We start from the raw sequence: 17,389 nt of genomic DNA, 5'->3' as shown, positions 1-17,389 counted from the left end.
GGCGAGGAAACGTGAACAAAAAGCTGCACCAGCTGTTCATTTTGCCCACCGAAAAAGATGCAGCACAAAGCTAGTTTTAGCGCCAGGAATGTGTGGACGTTTTTGGCGACAGGAAAGCATGTTTACACAGTGTTACACAGATAATGCACTGGGTTTGGTTTACTTTGCTTTTTTTCCCCCTTTAGTTAGTGAGGGGGGTGTTGGGCGGGGGTGTTTAAAGTTTTGGAGCGGTCACGTGACACTGACAGGTCCTGCCTATAGAGACCCAGACCACCCACATGGAGACGATGGAGCTGCTTAATAGAAACAGGCATGTAATTGTGAGCCCTTCCAGCACTCGACAGCATGCCTGCAACCAAGAAGGATTATTACTCGCCCAGTTCCCCCTTTTCATCAAAATAGAAGCATCTTTTTCACATTTCACATACGTGACAACTCTAAACGGCTGGGGAGATTGAACAACATATTGAATATTTCCAGACGGTTTCCCAAACTAGAGGATGATGGTGAGTAGGACAGATGATTTAATGTCGGAGTGTCTCACCCATGAGTGATATCTTGGCCGATGGCACTGCGTCTGTTGTGACACTGATATTCTGGCTGCTGTAACTAATAGCGGATTATGATGGATGGGGGGGGGGGGGGTGTATGGATGATGATTGGACTTGTCGCTGGCGTGCAATTCAAAACCTGCCCGTCTCCTCTTTATTTCTGTGTTTATGTATTTAATCATGTATTGCATTGCTGCTCGGTGCTTTTGTTAGGGGCTCTGGACACTGGGTCACCTTTTCATGCTCCCAGGGGTTACCATGGGCTTCCGTTCAACACTTTCCTTCTGCTGAAATAGCAAATGTATATTATAATTGAAGATGTGAAGTGTCATGAGCTTCATCTTAATTGACTGGGTTTTTAAACAAACAAAAACAATCCTATTCACGCAAAACGAGATACCATAAAAGCAGTCAACTAAGTTATGAGTAAGAAAATAACGCAATACTGCCCCATTTTATGTTTGTTTGTTTTGCTGTTTTCTAAATACTGTTCTGCAAATGATGTTCGTGTGTCTCTGGGTTACATTTTGAGGTTTTTTTAAATGCATAACACGGCTAACACATTTTAAAAAGCTTTCTTTAATTGGGTCACTTTGGATCTATAAACAACAGCTATGAAACAGATTCTGTTTTAAAGACGTGGGTTTTTTGTCATTGCCAACTACTGGTTTATTCAACTGTTTTTAAGTTAAAACTGATAGATAAGAGAAACGTATTTGGCCACAGCAGTGTTTTGCCCGGCACCGTGCTATTTGAAGTGTGATTTACAGGTTGCATCTAACAGGTTACCTTGTGTGCACTCACAAATGAACAGTCGGACACAGTCAGGACACAATCATCCCCACACCTATCTCGCTAAGAGATAGCATACATATATTGAAGTAATCACTTAAAACGATTAGCATGGTTGTCATGTTCAGCCTTTCTTCCCTGGCTTTTATGTATATATCTGACACGGTTGTGGCTCGGCTGAACGTGGTGAAGTATACAATATCGGAGCAATGCAAATAATAATAATACAAATAATAATAGCAATTAACGGTTACAGATATATGAGAGAGACATATTTAACATGCAAACTTGTAAGATGTTTAAATTGAGTGCTTCGCTGTCACCTGTGTAACTGATATCGACAGCTTGCTAAGCATTATTGGAGACGCATTAAAATGTGTCGGCGTCGAGTGAAATTGATTGCACTTTAAGTTGACGGGGCTGCACAGAAGCACGCCTCAGTTCAGGTCTTTTTAAGCGCCATCAGGCTAATTAGTTGCATTATTTGGACATGTTTGCTTGACTAGTGCCTTTATGCCTGTGTGTGTGGGAAAGGGGGATCGGTGCACGGTGCTTTTGGCCCTGCCACCGCACGCCACGACCGCAAGGATGATGAACACTGAATGACTTTAAAAGGGTCACATAGTGCTCCAATAGGACTTTGTCAGAATGCAGTTGGACATCTAGGCACTGCGTTTTCCACGGTGGACAATGAACAGGGTGACTGTCGAGTTGAAAAAGCCAAACTACTACATTTATTGAACTTCCCAAATAGCCAAGAGTTAACAGAACAGAGATACGTGACCACTGAATCCAGATGATCTTTGGCAAGTGTGGCAGAACATGTGCAGGTGTGCGCTAGGAACAACAGGCCTGATCTCCATGGCAGTGCATCTCTGCAATGGGGAAGTGCCAAGAGCAAAGCAGCATTCACTCCATGCAATAAAAGTCATCTGCTGCAGTGGACATGGCAGATGCTACCACACCCTCTTGAATTATTTAGTCGAATTAACCTTGTGTTATGAGTGGGATGCCACCCAGCCATTGCAGTTCCTTCCTCAAATGCACAAAATATGGCAAAATCAATACTTAGACTCACCCACCAATCATAAATTAAAAGCACGGTACCTGATTGCAGGTTTGAATAAGGTAGGTTAAAAAATCCTCTCTGAAACCAAAAGGCTCTATCAAGTATTGAAATTGGGATTCTATGACTGTGCACATCTGTTTTTATTATTATTATTATTATTATTATTATTATTATTATTATTATTATTATCATTATCAGGTGTATTTTTTGTCAATTTGGGAGACAGTCTGCTGAAGATCTGTGATTTCTGCTTCAGACACCTCATATGAAATTTCCATCCTGGTAGTCATCTGTTGAAAGAGGACAGACTTAACCCCAGTAGTACTTCCACTAGTGTTATGTACACATGCAGAATAAATATGTATCCTTTCAAACCTGTTATTTGGTTTACTTATGTGTGTGTGGGGGGGGGTATTTCTGCATGCTTATCTGTATACGAGGTCAAATATACAAAGTTTGTTATGATCAGTGTGATAGGTGTTCCTATTGTACAAGCTGATATAACTTTGCTGTTTTACTTTTCTGTCCAAAATAAACTCACAGCTACATGTGTCAATTATTTAAGTGGATGTGTGTTCTAGGGTAGCTAGCTACCTCTCACATGTAATAGAAACACCACTGCTGCTGGAGAAACACCAACTGCAGGTGACACCATGTTTATACAGCATCAGTCAAATATTCTGGGAACACCTATTCATGAAGTCTACAAAGTTTACCTTTGATAAATATCAATATTGGCTTTAAGATTAAATCTCAATGTAGGAAATGTTTTGTTGACTTCTTCTCATCAAAATATCGCCCTGGTTGGTTGTCATAGCTGCTTTCTCAACATCTTAGTTTACCCATTACATTTTCATAATTTCCCATATTTATCACAGTCTTTTTTTAAACTGTAGCAAGCTCACCCTAAACCATGACAGTGGTGTAAAGTTCAGACTGGGGAGGCCAGTGCATTCATTTCAAAGCCTGTATGTTTTTCTTAGTGAAGTAATTAGTTTATCTTTGCTTTTAAGTGCATTGTCCTATTGGAAAGCAAATACTTTACCCAAAAGTTTGATTCCTGAAACTATTACATAAAAGTGTGTCTTCTATTATTTATTGATTTGTATTATATTGTTTACCATATGCTCAGTAATTGTGCACTGATTAAAAACAAGCCAACACTTTCAGGTTGCACTGTTGTAAAGTTGGCACAGTACACGACTGTGATAATCCCCCATTTGTTTTTCTTCTCACATTCTGTTTACTTTTCCAGTTCAAACAATGTTTAACCTGATCATAACACTGTTTTATGTAGGACCTTAGACTAATCGTTATGGTTTAATGCCCTTAATAGGCATTTGAAATGTGTAACAAGTAAGGAAATTAAAAGAGTAAAGTCCACTCCTGGTACATTATTCAGGCTTCCCATTTGAACCCAGTGAGTGTCTAGCTTTCTTGTCCCATATTTGCACATAGCTTCTTCACTCAGTTAGATTCAGTGTTAAAATTTGCTAGGTGAACCCTTGTGGCTGATGATAATGATGTTTAAAAGGGTAACAGCATCATGGGAGTGTCTGAGATACAATGTCATTATGCTATATGTTTATTTTTAATATGTATGTGTAGTATACACAGTTGTGTGTGTGTGTGTGTGTGTGTGTGTATAGTTGTAGTGAAAATAATCATTACTGATTGGAATGTCTTAACTGAACAATATTAATTTCACTAAATTGGCTTTCAAATATAGCATATGAATTCTCTCAAATACAACCGTTTACACCATCGACCAATATACGGCTATATCAATGACATATACTAATACAATTCTTAATGGAGGTTATGCATTACGCTGAAGTGTTTTAGGAGATCTAGGTCATTGGGTCATGTTCACCAACTAGGGTGCGTGGGCTCAGCCCTATATAATGCGCACAACTCATTGTGGACTAAATTCCCAAAAGTAAGTAAGGGCAGAGATCCTGTAAATTGGGGGCATCTCTGGTTCTGACCACCCAAGACGAGGTAGACGTTTACCGACTCATTTGACTTTTCTTTAAGCAAGAAGGCCAAGTAGATCCCCTGTGTGATGTATCTCTTGAAAATGTACGCAAAACCAGATCAGACTCTTCACATTAGGCAACGTCGCAATCACTCTGAATGTGAAGTAACAATCAGCAACTAGTATTATTAATAGTATCACTTTCAGTAAACGTTAACCTTAAACTATCAATCGAATTTGACACTGCAGGAATTCAGGATCATATACAGCCCTATTTGTCTGACATCTGTCAAGTTTGCCATGAACACAGCGAAGTAAATGGGTTAATTTAAAGTGTCAATACATTGCATTTATCTAACTATAAACCACTATTTCAAATAGATAAGTAAATCCGTATGATAATTGTTTTAAAATATATATAGTTCCTGTAGTACATTTAATTTAACTTTTCATCCTATTGAAACGGCCTCTCGTGGTCTAAGCACGGTCAAGACAAATTGTTTTTGCTAACAAATGCCGTGATTAAGAAACGATCCAATTAATTGTGAGATTATACAAATCATATATTCTAATTGAATCATTTCTCAACAATAAAACTGCATGATAGCTTTACGGGAAGAAAATCAACAAACGCATAACTAGTGTCACTGCTCCCATTAAACCTGCAATAATATTTCAATTGCTAGGTGGCGCTCTGTTAATATTTATCATTGCCGGTGACCTGATTTGGCATATAACTTAAAACAATAATCGGCTAATAATAATAATAATAATAATAATAATAATAATAATAATAATAATAACAAGAAGATTATTAAGAAGAAATAATTATTATTATTATTGCTATTAGTAGTAATTAGTAATTAGAATTGGATTCATTATAATAGAGGGTATATTATTATTTTATTATTATTATTGTTGTTGCTCTTAGGTATAGTATTTCATCAGTGTTCATCACCAGAGTTTAATTAAATTTTAAAATTGTAAAAATAATAATAAATAACCTTCCCTGTACATGAATGACATTGAATATATATGAATGCGTGTCATTAAAATGTAGAAAATAAAGCGCCATGACCGTCCATATGCGTCTCTGTCCAGAGAAACTGCGTTATGGTGCATGATTCATAATAATAAGAGGGCATGCCTGTGTGAAACTCACCATTGGCCATTGCTTTGACAGCAGTGAAGGGTATTGGATGGCGTAGGGGGTAGACCCTGCTCAGGAATGTACTACGGCTCGTCTGGCATTTCTTCACGCACCGGCGCACAGTGTTGGTGATCCTGATTTAGAAAGCTCCGCGGTCCACTCCGGTTTCCCAAATTAATAGAAACGTGTTAATTAGCAATGCACAAACGCACTGATCCCAATGCAATTTGACAGAGTTGCGGTGTTTCCCCTTCCTGGGACCAAAACGACAGCAGCCCCACACCGCTACTTCTGTGGGAGCTGCTCCTGATACACGCACACACGTGACTTGCTGAGCGGCCACCCTTCCCAAATATGTTTTGTATATACGCTTATATGTATGTATATATAATTACAAACTTTATACAGCTGGCTAACATTTTAGCTAATAGAACTACACGAGTTGCTACATCGAGCTGTTCTTTTCATCACTTAAAATCATAGCCTGTAGCCTAATATAATGCTTTGCGTAACTTGGTACAATGTGTATTAAAATGCGCGCAGCCCATGCGAGCGCAGGCTCACCGTGTCCGTCTCTCAGCATGTTTGTTTCATATTGGCAATTTAATATACAAAAGTCTCGAAATTTCCATTATTATGTATCGATTCCACGTTGTGCGTTCGTCAGACATAGTGACATAGTGGCATGTGAGTGACAGCGGAGAGGGATTACTTTGATACATTTTGCAACGGAAAAAAAAACACACACATGTAAACACATTATTCATGAATGTGTTTCTTGATTAATTTTGGTTATCGGAAAGTAATTCGTTTTGCGCCGTGGAGATGCAAAAGGCTGGAATCGTCTCCCCCATTATCCCCTGCAATGACTGTTGTTAAGCCCGAGAATTGAACCGGGACCTCCCAGGACTAGCTGCAGCGTGAGGCCAACATCCCCCTAAATGATTTTATTTCATATATATATATAAACCCGTTTCACTTCACGAATGGGTGGAACACCGTATTTCGATTCCTGCAACTCATGCAATGCACATTATGTAAAAAAAAAAAAAAAAAACAATAGGAGAAAAACAAACCAAAACTATAACTCCAGTCGCGTTGCATGCAAAGCGCCGAGGAGGCTGGCTTTCTGCGGGTCGGGGCTGCACACACCAGCGCTGCCTGCCTGGGTGGTCCCTCTACTTTGGTGAGCTGTTGCTAAGCAGCTAATAATAGTCGTGTTTGCTGAGTAATTTTTGCCCCTCTGGAACCAATCAGAGCCCAGAAAGCCCGGCCATCTGACAGCCCCGGAGGCGGGATTTTGACTCTTTTCTACCTTTTACCCCTCCTCCCCTGTCTCCAAATGGAGAGGGCTCTTTTTTCTCCTCTATTGAGTCCCGCAGCTCGCACAGTCCCGCGGCCTGGGAAGGAGCACCGCGCACAGAATGCGACCCGCGCCGAGAGAGCCCCCTTACCGTTTCGCCAAAGGAGAGCTGCTTTTCCGCGTCGTCTTTTAAAAAACCAAGCTTGAGGGGACAGAAAACAGTGGATGTGGAGCACCGCGGAGACCTCAGGATCACGCAATGTGGGAATGGAAGGCGCAGACTTTGACTCGCCGTCCTCAGCAGGAGCATGAAGTACTTTGCGAGCCCGAGATCACTGCTAGTGAAACTGTGTTGCCCCGGATTATCCGCAAACGCGCTCGGAGGAATCTAACACCGTGGATCGCCAGCACCACAGCCCAGTCTCTACAACATGGCCTCGGCTGTTAGTGTTTCAGAGCAGGAAAACAGGGACCCCGATCGGCCGAGGATAACACTGAGGAACAGGGGGAACTATCGCCCGACAGCCACGGCAACCGATTTGGAGTATCTGCAACGGCCGAGTTACTGTGATGCAGCTTTTGCATTGGAGCAAATATCCAAGGTGCTTATAAAACGGCGTTAAGCGCAGCGATGGGCATTGTAGCCCGTGCATGTCCCAGATTTGTCAAGTCGCTAGGTAACGGGATACACTGCGGGACAAGGGCACAGTTTGGAGATGGGACGTTTCTTTGCATGCAAGTGGCAGTTCGCTCCACATTTGTCAGAAAAGCTATTTACAATGAACGGCTGTCTCGCTATATTTTGATTGACCGTCCCTGTCATCCCCCGTGATTCACAAACAGGGTAACAAAAGAGGCGATTGCACTTGATGCGTAAATGAAAATGTTATCCCTGTATAGTAAACAAAGTCTCGGCTGCGGTCCTGTCCTGCACTTCTCCCTGTCCCAATATTTCAAATGTAATTGTACTGGATCACCATAACCTACGCGTCGTGCCGTTTTCCTCGTCTTTTTATCTGATATGGTAAAGTCGTCCGGATTGAAGCACAGTTCGGTACTGAAGCGATAGTATCTCGGGCAGTAGTTTTCATCTCTCTGTGCAAAAGCAGAAATCCATGTGGCTGCCCTCTTCCGTTCATTAATATTGTCGTAACTCAGTGATGGCTGCTCCACTTCCTAATTCAGATCACACAGCGTCTCGCAACTCTATGGAAATGCATTCGCCTCCAGCTTGGGCTCTCGCAGCATTGCAAACCACGTGGATCAAAGTTGAATCCTGCTTGTTACATTTGAAAGCAGCCCTGCTGTAACAGATCGCCGATGCATGATTTTTAGATGTAGCGCAACATACAATGTATCCAGTGCGATCGGCAACATAGTATTGCTGACCGCTCGGTGTGTAGTTCACCCTCATTTCTTCTTCCACGTAGGAGGTCCACGTCCCCTTTCGAGGGTAAAAATAAAAGATGCATGAAAAATACATGGTGTTCTGTGTAGCGATCGTGCCCAAGCTGCCAGTATGTATGAATGAAGGTGCACGACTATTGTAGGCTGTTATTAAAGAACAAGAGCGGTACAGATTAAAATAAATGAATAAATACACGAATCACTGACATCCAGGATCATTGAATTGCATGTGTCATGTCCCAGTCACCCAGACTGAGAGTAGGTTTATTCCTGTGTGTGTGCTGTTAAGTGCATCTCGTTGCCCGTATGCTGAAATGAATATGTAGTGACATATATCAAGGAGCTTTTATTAATCTATAGTTATGATGATAAGCGAGCAGTAACATTTGGGCTTTTCTTGTCTCGTCGCAGGGGAAGGCTACTGGAAGGAAAGCACCGCTGTGGCTGAGAGCAAAGTTTCAGAGACTTTTGTTTAAACTGGGGTGTTACATACAAAAGAACTGCGGCAAGTTTTTAGTCGTGGGCCTCTTAATATTTGGAGCTTTTGCTGTGGGATTAAGGGCAGCTAATCTGGAAACCAACGTGGAGAAACTCTGGGTGGAAGGTAAGAAGCCCCCTTTTTTTAATCTGAGCCTTTGCTCAACAATATGTTTATGCCTTTACTGCAAGGGTAACTGAAATGGAGGGGGGGCTCTGCCAAGCAACCGGGGGGGGGTTGTTTATTGTATAGCATTTGGGCAAAGTGCCAGGTCAAACTTGAAAAGAATTTACTGGGATGCATGTTTTTCTGCTGTGTTTTGTGCATTAAAAGCAATGTTTATGAGGGGAAGCTGAGGGGGGTTATTCAGGTATAAACAATTTTTTTTTTCTTTCCCACCACTACATTAATGTATCATAGAAAAACATATGTATGTATATTTTGAATCCTGTCAAAGCCGCCATTTTGTGAGTGTGTGTGTGTCTGCGGCTGTGTGTGTGTGCGTGCCCCCAGCAGCACAGTCTGATCCGTGCAGCGCGGAGAGCCTGTGTGTGGTCCTGTTTTGGACAGCTTTCAGCTTTCAAAAAAACATTTGTCTCTGGGTAAAGGGAAAAAAAAAGTGCAATATAGACTGAAACGCATGTTTGCGAACTAGATTCTTGGATTTCTGTGGATGGGATGTATTAAAAACGTGAATTATATTTTAAATGTATATATTTGAGAAAATAAGTAGACTTGAGTGGGGATGGAGGAGAGTTCAATTAAGATTTATTTTTTTCTTTGATCTACATTCCAGTAGTTAAAAACAAAGGGTGTAGACATTATGAATAGATAATTAAAGAGCAGTTTAAGGCAGCTTCTAAAAGAAACTTTAATTGCTTGTGTAGTTTAAATAAAATAGTATGGGAGATGTTTTTTTTTTTTTTTTGCCTATCCATATGTGTTTTACCCTCCTTTGGAATTTTTCTTTGCTTTCATGGGATGAACGGTGTAGGTAAAAATCTGAAAGTGAATTAATCTTTGACATTTTAGTTTTTTGTTTAGTAAGTGCATTTAAGAACACAAACTTATTCACTTTGTGGGAAATCTTTGTTGTAATAACAGTGGCATAAGTATGGCCAGCTAACAGGATTGTCAATGCTGAGCTCAGTGTGTGTTTTTCCTCCTCTCTCCACTACTGTGGCTTATGGCAAAGTATGCTGTACTGTGTGTGTTCCCAACAGCGTGCATGAAGCTCTGGTCACGAACATGGGCTACACAAATAAACCTGTGGGGGCAGTTTGCATATTTTGTGAGTTAAGAGTATACACAATAGAGAAGACATTTGGGGAATGGAGAGGGCATTGTTGTGTGTGTGTGTGTGTGGGGGGGGGGGGGTTGTCTTGCAATCTTTATGTTCACAGAATCTGTACAATATTTGATGATGCTGAAGGAGGTGCATTTATACCACTATATAGTGCTTCCCCCCCACCACCCCCCACCCCCCAGAAGGGTATATTTTGGATTCATTCATGGCTCTGTAATAACATGGGTCTTATTTTGTTACATTTGTTTATTAATTTGTCAGTTATTTTTTCTCAAAAAGAGTTAATCAGTAAGTGTAAATGTTGGTTTGAAGTATGAAATACTATGTGTATTTGGAGTTAAATAGGAAATACTACCCTGTCTGGGGGAGATGGGATCCTCTTCCATTTAGTTCAGAAACATTTGTAAGGCAGGTGAATGACTCTGTTTGTATTTCCGCTGGTCAACCTCATTGTGAAGTCTTGATTTTAAAGAGATCATGAAGCCCTGCTTCCCCATAGTCTCGATCCTTGGATCACTCTAAACCCGTTGAAGAAAGCTACCTTCGAATTTTGTCTTTTGATTTGAGCAGTTGTCTCATTGAGACACTGATGTCTTTCTGTCAGCAAGTCTGTCAGTTAGAATTATTTCAATTATCTTTTTGACTGACATTTTGATGTTTGCTGAATTATTTGCAAGCCCTTTCTTCCCTTTGTAAACTTTGGTCTAAAATCATGGAATATGTTCTTCCCTGCTCCTTGATCCTAAGGTCTGTTTGAACATCCAAATAAATGGTTAATCTGTACATATCTGTGTGTGAAGGTTCTAAAATATGACAATTTCCAGATGTATGAACAGACTGATCCATTTGTTTATATTATGCACCACAGCTGATGCATAGATTAGTCCTGGCTGGACAAAGCTATGGGATATTTGTCTGCTTTCCATGATGAAATGTTTATATTTCACTTGGATTCGTCCTTCAAAGTTGACCCCTCCATGACCTGCAGATGCTTTGTCCACTAGGATGCTTGATTGAGCTTGGCTTTCAGTGATACCAAATTAGTGACCTTGTATTGTTTTTTATTTAATTAGGATTAGTGGAAGAACCCATTTCCTGTGGTAATCACATGGAGATTATCTAGAAGGAGGAAAACCTGGTTGATTTCTTCGTTGTTGTTTTTTAAAAAGGGAGAAAAAAGATTACACATCTTTGCAAATTTGTTCCAAGAGGAACAGCTCATGTATCAAATACAAATCTTTCACAATATGTCCTGCGATTTTTTTTAGATAAATAATTGGGCTTTATTGTGATATAATACATGTCCTCTCCCTTTGCTAGAAACTGTCTAATAGGCCTACATATTTGCTTGTGCCAAAATTATCCTTTTGTTATTTGTGTGAAAGACACAAATCAGACTTTTTAAGAAAAATAAAATACCTCCAAATACATTTTAGATGTGTAATGGACATTAATTTAATGGAGAACAGTATGGCTGCTCTTTTGGCCTGCTTGATTAGTCAACAAGTTATCAAAATTCTCCTTTATTTTTAAGTTGTTCAATGGACATCCAGAACATCATACTTAGGGGAACACAGTTTTTTACACTAGCTGTTGTTATTTCTCATCTTACATGTAAATAAACACAATCTATGATCATTGTACAGCCAAACTGTTACAGTGGTTATAAGTACCAGTAGTAGTTCAGTTATAACTTATAATAACTGTTATATATATATAATAATAATTTGGAAAACAGATCATGACAGAATTAAATATATTTTTAGATTATCTTGAATTAAAAAATCTTGAATTAATTTTGTTGCATTAACTGCACAACTTAAGGCAGTTATTCAGCCAGCTTCCCATTCCAAGACCATTTGAGTTTCTGCTAATGGTTGCATTATGTCAGAGCTGTGCACTATGCCATTCTGATTGTGGGATTAAGTCTTAAGAGGAGGGAGCCATCCCTCAGTGCTTTGTTAATAAAAACACGGTTGGAATTGTAAGAAAAATACCGCACAGACTAAATTTAATTAAAATCATTTTGCATAAACATTTACCTTCCTGTAGGCTGCTCTTCGGTTCAACGAGATTGCAGCAATGAAATCATCAAGATATCAAAATACAGGCCTTCATTCTCTAATACAAACTTTAGGATTGGGCCAGGGTTCTGGGTCCCCATGGGCTGAATGTCATCAGATGAAGACAGCCATTTAAACTTAATTTGATGCATGCTTCATTGATATGGTGTAGATTGAAGAGTTGCAGTGAAGGGGTGTAAAAAAAAAAAAAAAGTGTGTGTATGTGGATGGGGGGGGGGGTTATGAATAGTACTGCATAATTTTGTTACACATCCACCAGGGGGCAGTCGTTTTGTTTTATTAGATGGACTAAAGTGGAGGAATAATTTACATTTTCGAGAATTAGGAACTGGAGCACATTATGTTTTTGGTTCGCCAGCACAGCAAATGTTCAAACATTTATTTCCATAAATTTAAATCACTTTATTCAGCCTCTGCAAAGACTTTCATGGGTTCTGGCCAGAAAACTTTGTGTGAGTTTCTGTATTAACAGTGCTGCAAAGTTCTCCAACTGTTTTTAATGGATGTGATTCCCTTGAATAAATACTGAATGCTCTGTATGTATATTTATGTACCAAGTAACACGGTGCTCAATGAAAGTTGACATTACCTATATGAATTCCTTTGGTACATGAGGTGGAAAAATAGAAATTAAACTGCCCAAATCAGATCAATACACCCAAACAAATGTTTTGAATCAAAGGTCTTGAAAACGAGAAGAAATCAAGTTCAAATGTATCTTCTGTTTTGATTTTGTGTGAGACTATATTAAATTCTGTATTACAGCATTGATATATTTTGTTATAGAATAAACAGTAGTTCTACATTCCAAATTAATAGTACTGTATTGTAAGGGACATATGAATTATTAATCAAAGTGTATAGAAAGTAGTGTTTCCAATATAGGTTAATGTTAGCTTGCTGCTTTACAGTGGCTGTATTGCTTATGATACAAAATGTTTGATTTAACTAAACTTGAATTAGTTTAACCCTGACCTTGATGTGTATTGAAAAACAATGCACAATTTGTTCTCATTAGATTGTTTACGTGGTGGGAGGGTTACTGATTCTATACCAAAAGGTGTGGTTAAAACAACATTAAAAACTTCTCCGAACATTAAGGACTTGATTTAAGATTGCATAAGTGGTATATTTCAAAAAGTATATATTCTAAAATCTCAGTACTTGTTGTTAGAAGTCTCCCCTGCCCATGCCTGTCTTAATTCTCAATTCAGAACCATGTTACAATACATAATCTGCTCTGCTCTGACATTGACAGTGTGTTACACCATATTATCACCATGGAACTGGTAACAAATATGCATAGTAATGTGTCTAAACTCTGGAACCAAAAAATAGGTATTCTTAGTATGAGACTGCTTTAACATTTAAACCCAATTACCCTTGATTTGCCTTCTGTCTGTTTAAGCTATAATGTTACATTTTTAAAAATAGCTTTATATATATATATATATAAAATGCATAGTGTGTGTCTGAAGTCCGCTATACAGATATCTTCAACTATTTAGTACTCTTAATGTTTTGATTTACCTTTCAACAAGTAAAAGATCAAAAACACTCCAGGAAACCTAGTACATAGAGAAGTAACTTTTTTTAAATCTGAATGCTTTAAAAAGTTTTCAAATGTAATAATTTAATTGCATGCTTTACTAATGTGTATCAACAGGGTAAATGTTAAAGGAAAAAGAATCAGGAAGAAGTTACTTTTTTTTTTTTTCTCCTCCATTTCTGCTTAAGGTCTTCTGGCCCCTTGCTCAGGAATCTTGCCCGAAAATGCCAGATGTATTACACAGTCAAGTACTGCAATGTAAACAGTACTCTCTGCCATGAGAGCAGGGTGGTCCATCCCCCATAAAAAAAATCCTCTGCTCTGAAATGAGCACAGTAGTTGTAGTGTTATTTGTGTTTTGGCTACAGAGCCAGGTTTTTTGGAGCGCAGTTTCTGATGAATTAATACTCTGGACTGGCAGGGAATAGCAGCTGAAATTGAGATGCAAGAAAGAGAGCTGTGGCTTGGATGTGGTTGTCTGGTTGTTTTTAAATGACAAAGTAAGAGTTAAAAAAAGAAATGTTCTTACCAATTGTATGGTGCGTGCATGCGTGGTGCCTGTAGCTGGTCCAGTGACAAACACCTACAGCTGATTTACGCGGTGGTGAAGGAAGGTTTCAGGAAAGATTTAAATCCAAGGGCAGAGCACTTTGGTACAGTAGCGTTTAAATGTTGGCCGCTCTAAGGGAATGTGGCTGAATGTCATCCAATTTAATGTTTAGTCACTTGGTGTGAGTTTCGTCGGCTCATATGCATACCAGTGCTTTAATGTCACTGCTGTTCACTAGTGCTTATGCTGTTGTTGCATTACACCCATAACCCACACACTTTTTGGGGCGAAGATGATAATTTTCAATATACCTTTCTGGATGATGAAGATCAGGTATGAGGAGTACTTAGTGTGATTTATTTATTTATTTATTTAGTAATGAACTGAAATAGGTATGTAGTAGAGAACATCATCTCTTACCAGACACACGACAAATATATACTATGTATACAGCTCTGGAGAAAATTGAGAGACCACTCCAAGTTCAGATATCAATGTAAAGTGGTCTCTTATTTTTTGAAGGCTGAAGGCTAATTTATTCTACACCTCAAAATAAATACATATAGATGGTCTGGATCTCAGTACAACTTTCATAGTTTTTCATAGTTGCAAAATATGTTTTTAAGCTTGACTGAAATTATACCCTTGAATGGAAGAAATTTCCTCAACAAGAAAGTGTAATGCCTGTCTTAAAGGATATCAATGTATAAATCTGCAGAGAAAAAGCTGTCAGGTTTTAATTCCTACATGAAAGCCTTACAGTAGCAATGTTACACCTTTAGCCAAATGAAATCTTCAGAGAAAAAAAAGTTTTTATATCCCAGCGATCCTTGAGGTTTATATCATCTGCTTAGTTTGGACTGTCCAAATGTTTTCCTCCTACGACTTGAGGCTTGGCCATCCCCTCAGGGATACGGTAATATTTTAGCTGATTTTGACAGTTCAGTAATTGCACAAGGTAGGAATAAAAAAACAGTCTTGTGAAAGACCTTGCGTCTGGAAAGTCAATAGCAGGTATTATTATTAGACATCATTCTTTCCCAGTTGCTGCTACTATTGTGCATAATCATTTTGGCTTTCTGTGAGGCAAGCAGGGGAGCTGGTTCAGGTGCGTGGTGTGTTGCCAGCATTTCATGTGTATTTCATCTATCCCTGCAAAGGAGGGGACAGAGATACGCAGCAAAGGGAAACTACACGTAATGTTTTGTAATAAAATATATATATACAAAAAATGTATGTATCCAATATCAAAACCATTTTACATTCCACAAACTTGTGCTCATGCCTAAAAATGTGTGTCTGCTTTTGCATGAGATCGGGGATGGGGGTGGGGTTTCTTTTCCTTCACCCCCCCCCCCCTTATTTAGCTTTACTATTTTATTTTTTTAAGAATGCTACTGTTTCACAGCTCTTGAAAAATGAAAATCTCCCTTTTTGTTTCCCACACCAATTGATTTATCATTTTGCTTGCAAGCAGACTTAGAATGTTAGGGCAGGAACACACTCACTTTTTTCTCGTCACTTTTTTGTTGCGAGCCGAAACCAGTTGACTTGAATACATTTTTCAGCGGCCTGAATGAAGCCAGCAACGTGGAAAAATCTTGCCATTCAGGGCCATCTGAATGTACATTTCAACCACACAGTAAGCTGTATTGGTAGGCAGTGGACTGCTAAATACAACCATTTTTCGCAGCGGAGAGTTAGACAGGTGATTAGCATAATTAGTACAGAGCAGGCTATACATATGGTAATGCTAAGTGTGTAAATGCCAGCTGCGGTGTAAAATTTATGTCAGGGGTCGACAGGGCTGTGCGAAAGTATTGTGTTACATCTGCAGGTCAAAGCCTCCTTTGCTAGCCCCCCCCCCCTTCTCTCAGCAGTGAATGTTCTAAACAGAAGAAAAAGAGAAATATAACAGATAAGGCTTTGATGGGATGGCCACAGTACTCTGCAGCACCACTTCTGTAGAAACCTAGTGAAGGTTAGCGCTGTATGTATTTGTACATGTTTGTCTAAGTTTGGTGAGCAATAGTGTTGATTGGGGAAAATTCATTTTCTCAGTGGATAGCTTTGATTGTTTAGTTATTTATTCTTCTTCTGATTGCTGATATTTGCTCATGGTGCATTTTGTTTCCCCTGATTAGATTCCTGATTTGAATAGTTAAGGGATTTTCCCAAATTATGGGGAGAAAATGAATGCATTTGCAGTTTCGCCTTAGAAGGTTGCAATTTTGTAATTTTTTCCCCGTTATTAATTCCTAAATCGATATCTGAAGTCAAGCCTGAAATATACTTGTTTACTGTAAGAAAACAAAAACAAGAAAAACCTCTACTCCCAATGAAGAAAAAAAAAAAAAAAAAAAATTGTTTTACTCTAATAATCTAATATTAATCCAGTAAATGTATATGTAAAAAACCTGAATGTTTTAATGAGTCGGATACCTCAGAGTTTTGCTTGTCTTTGTATAGTTTGTGTGTGTATGTGAGATAGCCAGCACGGGCTGGTATTGGTGGAAGTGTCAGTAGAATATAGTTCACACACTGACCCCGTGATGAAACTTCCTTGTGGCCGCAGGGGGTCCTTATGAATCGGCCCCTAATCCAGCTAATCCTGATCGCAACAAAATCATGAAAGTGGCCCCCAGTGATGTGTGTTTCCCTGCACTGATGCAGGAATGAGCGGCAATGGGAATAAATCAGCCCAACGTGATGTTCTGTACAGGCACAGGCAGCCTGTGAGAAGCGGGGGGGGGGGAAAGGAGGGGGGTAGGAGGTGCTGGTGGGGGTGGGGTGATGGGGGTGAGTTGGGGGGGATGTTGCTGTGGAGCTTGGGGGTGCAGGGGGACAGGGGGACGAGCTATTGTGTTCTGCCCCATGCGGCCTTGAGTGGAAAGCCAATGAAAAGAGGCTCTGCTGCTTAATGGTGAGAATAGTTCTCGGAGCTTAAAGAGGTGATGTCAGCCTCTTAGAATCTGAGGAGAGGGGACCGGGGTTAATGTTATGCAACAACCTGAATGCCCCGATAGAGGCTGAAATGTTGCACGCACACCGATTCTACTGCAGCTAACGTACATTTAACAAGCCAAGCCTAACAATCCACGCTAAGAGCAGTAGGGAAAATGGACTGGGGAAGAGAGAATGAGATAAATATTCTTCTGTATTTGTATATGTT

The 17,389-nt window shown here is 39.5% G+C and overlaps 1 protein-coding gene across 2 annotated transcripts in view; it reads left to right on the top strand.

Annotated features, from left to right (window-relative positions):
• Window positions 1-325: 325 nt before the first annotated feature.
• ptch1 (patched 1) overlaps window positions 326-17,389 on the top strand; it is a 69,209-nt gene continuing 52,145 nt past the window's right edge. The window contains exons 1-2 of one of the 2 annotated variants that reach the window (XM_066711218.1): window positions 326-506; window positions 8,662-8,854. In XM_066711218.1, coding sequence (XP_066567315.1) covers window positions 501-506; window positions 8,662-8,854 — 199 coding nt within the window. In that variant the 5' untranslated portion in view covers window positions 326-500. Of the gene's footprint in view, window positions 507-6,888; window positions 7,446-8,661; window positions 8,855-17,389 lie in introns of those variants that run through there. The other variant, XM_066711217.1, reaches the window with a different exon arrangement.

This window comes from Amia ocellicauda, chromosome 8 (genome assembly GCF_036373705.1).
Source record: "Amia ocellicauda isolate fAmiCal2 chromosome 8, fAmiCal2.hap1, whole genome shotgun sequence".
Taxonomy (NCBI): Eukaryota; Metazoa; Chordata; class Actinopteri; order Amiiformes; family Amiidae; genus Amia; species Amia ocellicauda.
This window is presented reverse-complemented; position numbering and strand designations above follow the sequence as displayed.